Below are 6,000 nucleotides of genomic sequence, written 5' to 3' on the forward strand. Positions count from 1 at the left end.
TAGCTGCTAACTTAGCAATGACATCAGCATAGAGAGATGCACCGCTGATTAGAATAGAATGGACCAGAAGATAATAGAATATAATGCAATGTCTTTCCTGATCAATAAACCTGTAAATGTAAACTCCTTTACTTATTTTTCTAGATCACTGTGTTGGACATTGTTGCCAGTGTTGCAACTGTACACTGCGCCTAGATGTCTTGCTTATTATCCAATTTGCCTTGTTACCTTCCTATTATTTAATGTTGCTTCTATTACCTTGTGTTTGACAATGTTGTCAGTGTTGCAACTGTACACTGCACCTTGAGGTCTTTTGTTTACTTTTTTCTTGTTCTTGTTTGAATTGCTCCTTGTAAGTTGCTTTGAACAAAGGCGTCTGCTAAATACTAATGTAATGTAATGTAATGTAAACTGCACACACTACAGGGTGAATTGGAACACTGCCAGGTCACCACTCCAACATTGTGATATACATGTACCTTATATCTGCCTTTGTGATATGCCTTATATCTGAAAGTTTCTTAAAGTTTCTTAAAGTTTCTTTAGCTTCAGACATGTAAAAGGTTGATCTTTCACTTGACATGTTTTGACAGTTCAGAAACGTTAGGAATTGAATAACTCAAATAACTTTATATTTGTTTTTTTGTGCAATCTCCTCTCCTCATGTCAGTTGTAACGTATTGCCTCATTGCTAAGTGATTCTTAACGTGATTACGATTCTACTAGCCCGCATTCTCTGGCAGATCTTCAAGATCATGTTTTGTGATGGGTGATACATTTTATTTGTAATTCTTGTGACTTTTTGAAGGGAGAAAAAAAACATATTTTGTAATGCTTAGTGACAACTGAAGTAAAGGACAAGAAACTGGTAACGTGACTGTTCTGTTATCTCTCTCTCTCTCTTTCTCACACACACACACACACACACACACACACACACACACACACACACACACACACACACACACACACACACACACACACACACACACACACACACCAAAAGATCACGTGAGCATAGGCCTATATATGGACATACCATACCAAGTGACCACATAAACACATATGCCTATCTCTCTATGAGCACAGTAACACATGCCATGGATACAAAGCTTTATTGCCAAATACCATGGATACAAAGCCTTATTGGCACATGCAAAAGGAAAAAGAATCTGGTGCCACACGGATTGTCAAATCAGAAGCGCGGAGGGCGTATTTCCTTTGTTTTTTTCCTTATTGGCAAATGTCTGCCTGATAACGTAGTGCTGTGTTATTGACAATGACTCGTGTCTTTATAATGATTAAATAATAATAACAATATTAAGAGACTTGGGAAATAGCCTACATGGACAATCTGAGCAAACACACAATGTATTATTGAGATGGATATTATTATTGAGATGGATAGCCTACAATCAAATGTACTAGAGACCACCTCATTCTCTATGAAGGGACAACTATCAAGAAAAGAAACCGATTTGATGTAACCAATCAAGATCAATCAATCCAGCCTATCGAAACGCAGTCGCGTTCAAGAAGACTACTTTCTTTCATTTTTGTTGCCACAAGGGGGCAGGTTTGTCCAGTTGTTATTATTACGAGGCCGTGGAGGGGAAGCGCATCGCCTTATTTTGGAGATCACGCTTCCAGGAGTCCATCAAACTCCCAAAGTTGATGCAAGTAAGCGACTTAAGTAGTCTCCCCCATCCCCAGACTTGACTTTCTGGGCGCAACTCTGAACCATCTGCAGTTCCTCAGTTTTATTCAAAACATAATCACCAGCCTTTATTGGCGGCCATGGCACAAGGGAAATTATAGCTGTGAGTCTGCCAAAGAGCTTGAGCGTGCAGTCATAATTCCTGATCACGTCAAGAAACTGACTGTATTTGCATAATGCAGAGCACGTTGAAAAGCAATCACTGGACCCACAATTTAGTTTAATCAAAGTAATTCCCACTAACACCTTTTTATGCTATTGGAATGGACAGGTGGTTTCATCATCTTAGTCATAACCTCTCCCAAAAGACCGTCTCTGCGTTCATATTCCCTGGTGGAAGGGCGAATCATGTGCACGATTCCAATCATGGTTCTAGAACTTTCTGATCTCATAACTCAGGGCGCGTTATCAGAATTCCATGACTCAGTCATCAGCAGCGCGTCCAGAAACCTGCTAGACTTCTGCAGAATGTCAACATGTTCCGATAGCATCATGAAGGTTAGTGCGAAGATATTTATCGCTATGTGACTTCATGTTAATGGTCTCGCCATGCAGGAACATTTTCAACATTAATTTAAGGCCTTGCTGCCAGGGCGTTGCGTTATTACTCCCACGGGAAGACGTGTCATAGTTCAGCTTGTTATTCACTTGTTGCGCGCGGCGCAAGGCATCCAGCAACGCGCTGTCTTTAACAAGCTGCTTATATTTAGGTTCATTTTTTAGAATATTTATTTGACTGTAAATGTAGAATATACTTATAACGAATTCAACCAATTTGGCTGAACTACAGTTTAGGTTGGAGGTTAGTTGCCATAACGTTGTTTATATTTCAGTTGAATAAAATGTTATCACAAATGAACACACACAATTTAGCATGAAGGATCGAAAAGATGTAAAGAAAAAGAATGTGTAAAACCTGCCTTAAGCTGTAGAGTGGTTTAAAAAGTAAGCCTACTATTACATACCATTTAACTACATATAAGTTATACAGGCTGTCATTAAATTATACACAGGCTACTGAGATAAATTGCCCCAATTGCCCAATCCGCCAACAGCCCATTGCTGCACAGAGATAAGCAACAGAACAGTTTGTGGATCTGTTACACTGCCTGCTTGCGCCCATTGTATTGTGCATTTTATCCATGAAGTGTTTCTGTGTTTCTTTTTCAGTGTGTTAAAAAAAGCGCAACACTGCTATTTAGTAATGCCACCACATCATTTTTTGGCTAAGTAGTGCTGCACTCCTCTGGCCTATACTAACTGAGGAGCTGCTTCGGTATTAAACCAGGTTAATTTAAGAGGTAAATCACCTAATAGAAGAGCCTGGTTCAGGAGTAAACCAGGTTAAGTTAAGAGGTAAATCATCTAATAGAAGAGCCTGGAGTCCTCATTTTACTCCTGAACCAGCTTTTTAGTATGCCCCTATCTTCTACACACACAACAACAACAACAACAACAAAACGAAACAAAACAGAAGACCTTTTGTGAAACTGCCCCTGTAAACAATGGGTGCATCCCAATATGTGTCCTTGCCTCCTCCACTTGTGCTTGTCTCCTCGTCCCGCCTCCTGGCCCCTCCTCCGTGGAGAAAACGATAAAGTTTCTCAGCTGTCAGCCTCGCCACAACAACTTTTGAGGGACTGTTTTTCATTCACCATCCCAATTGCAAATGAGAAAAAGACTTTACAATTGAGCTTTTGCAAGATATTGAAATATAATGCTGTTGTCAGTGATGTCATCATGACGAGAAGCAAGTGGAGGAGGCAAGTGGAGGAGGCAAGGTCACATATTGGGATGCACCCAATGTCTGGCACTAAAAACATGTTGTCCCACATAACAGGAAGTGACGGGAGCATGAAGAGGAAGAAGACGTCTCTGCCGCTGCTGCTACGCAACAATCAGAAGGAGGGCGGAGCCAATAATAACCACCCACCCAGCAATACCCAATACCACCACCACCACCAGGGGGCCCCGTCGCGCAGCAACAAGCGCGTACCGTCCGCGCTGCCCCGCATCCTGCGGTCGGCAAGGCGGGATAAGGATCGGGATCGGGATCGGGATCGCGGCGCCATCATCGAGACCTCCGCGTCCGGCTCCGTCGCCACCCAGGGCCACCACCACCACCACCACCCTTGTGGCCCCCCCAACGCAGCGCACCTCAAGCTGCCCCACATGCCCCCCCCCACCACCTCCTCCCCCTGGGGGGTCCCCTCCAGGAGGACCAGGAGACATGCCGGGGGGGGTGCAGGGAGCAGCGCCCGCAAGACTCATGGTCACGCAGAGACATACGGTCACGGCCACACACACGGTTACGGGCGCACACATGGTCACAGCCAGGCCCACGGTCACAGCCACACCCAGAGCTCCACCCAGCGGACCACCAGTTACACCCCCATCCCCAGCTCCAGCTCCACCCCCCACCTGCCGGGCCTCTCCCCCCAGACCAGCCTCCTCATGGGGGGACGGCCCTCCTCTGTGGACAGCTGCAGCGGCAGCAGCCTGGAGTGATGGATCAACCGCTCGACTGAGGATCTGCGTTTGCGCAGGTGTTGGAGGCCCTAGGCTAAACTAGATAGGAGGCCCCCCTCATAATTCAATAATGATTATAATTCATGATAAACTACTTGCTAATAAATAAATATATGTTTTGTAATGTAATTCAGTGTTCTTTTTCACGAGTGATCGATCGCCTGTGTGTGCGTGTTTTGGAGGCTCTTACTGGTCAGGAGGCCCCTCGGATAATTAAATAATAATAATAATAATAATAATAATAATAATAGTTAATACTTTTCTACTCACTAATGAATATATGTATTGCAATGTAATTTGATATTTTTTTCATGACGTTTTTTAGTCAGTCTCAATTTAAGAGGCCCCAATTTTTGGAGGCAAAGTGGTCTCATGTGATGATTATATTAGAAAATGACAAAAGACCAACAAAGGTCGGCGTCTGCGCCTGCACTTAACACCCGTGTATTGCTTGGTGCGTGCACTCCCAAAAAAGTAGTAATCACTCAAGATAATGGAAAAAAGGAGGCGCACACAAGGCTAGTGAGAGGCTAGTGAGTATTTGCTTACTGAATTCCTCCTAATTACTTTGATTGAACACACACACACACACACACACACACACACACACACACACACACACACACACACACACACACACACACACACACACACACACACACACACACACACACACACACACACTTCTTCTTCTTCACCCTTCTTCTGCACACTTGTTTTGCAACGGCCATGCATTTCATTACAAGTGACACGAAAGTGTCTCTATGTACATGACAAATAAATATCCTTGAATCCTTGAATCCTTGAATCCTTGAATTAGAAAAACGCAGCAAAGGCCTTCCATATTCACTTTTGCTAGTCAATACAGTAGAGGTTCATAATGGCATCAACAGCTACGGTCACATTCAGTGCAAGTTTGTTTTTACATTTCTTGCTTGCCTAGTATTATTCTGCATTATGTTTTCAGTTTCAAACTGTTCAACATTATAAAATGTGAGACCTAAGAGACATTTTCGACTGCAACAACTTGATCAGCCTTCAAATAAAAGCACAAAAAATGAATTCTTCCAAGTACCACCAGAGATGTCTCAAGTACCACCAGTGGTATGCGTACCAAAGTTTGAGCACCACTGTTCTAGTATATACTATATTGTAAGATGATGCTTATTTGGGTGCTTTAAGAACCTACTAATTGTTTCATGCAGTGCATAGATAATTATGTAAAAGTGAAAGCCCACCTGGGAAACTTAAACTCCCATTGTCATTGTGACACAGCACTCCACAGCACAGCACACAAGTGCACGCTGCACACAACAGAATTGCATTTATGCCTCACCCGTTTGAGGGGGCAGCCCCCAATGGCATCCAAAAGGGAGCAGTGTGGTGGGATGGTACCATGCTCAGGGTACCTCAGTCATGGAGGAGGATGCACTGGTTAAATACTCCGCCCTCACCAACCTGGCGGGTGGGGAGTCGAACGGGCAACCTTTGGGCAACCAGACTGATGCCCTCAACGTTTACCCATGACTGCATAGCATAGCCCAGTGTTTCTCAACCTTTTTTTAAGGAGAGGCACCCTTTCAATTCATGAGAAATATCAAGGCACCCCAAACCAACAAGCCGTAACATGGCATCGCATCCGATACCACAAAAGCTTAGAAAAGTAACACATTTGGAGACGTCACACGACCTACGTTCAAAGTTGCAGCTGTCTGGGGCGACCTATATTTACTTTATTGTGTGTAAATGGCAGA

General features: G+C 43.6%; 1 protein-coding gene across 1 annotated transcript; it reads left to right on the plus strand.

Moving 5' to 3' along the window:
- The first annotated feature begins 1,572 nt into the window (after window positions 1-1,572).
- On the plus strand, window positions 1,573-4,375 carry LOC134453791 (kininogen-1-like). Its single transcript, XM_063204541.1, has 2 exons — window positions 1,573-2,215; window positions 3,558-4,375. Exon 2 carries the CDS (start codon window positions 3,572-3,574, stop codon window positions 4,223-4,225), a length of 654 nt encoding a protein of 217 aa, XP_063060611.1. The 5' UTR covers window positions 1,573-2,215; window positions 3,558-3,571; the 3' UTR covers window positions 4,226-4,375.
- The last annotated feature ends 1,625 nt before the right edge of the window (window positions 4,376-6,000 follow it).

Source organism: Engraulis encrasicolus, chromosome 8, assembly GCF_034702125.1.
Source record: "Engraulis encrasicolus isolate BLACKSEA-1 chromosome 8, IST_EnEncr_1.0, whole genome shotgun sequence".
NCBI lineage: Eukaryota > Metazoa > Chordata > Actinopteri > Clupeiformes > Engraulidae > Engraulis > Engraulis encrasicolus.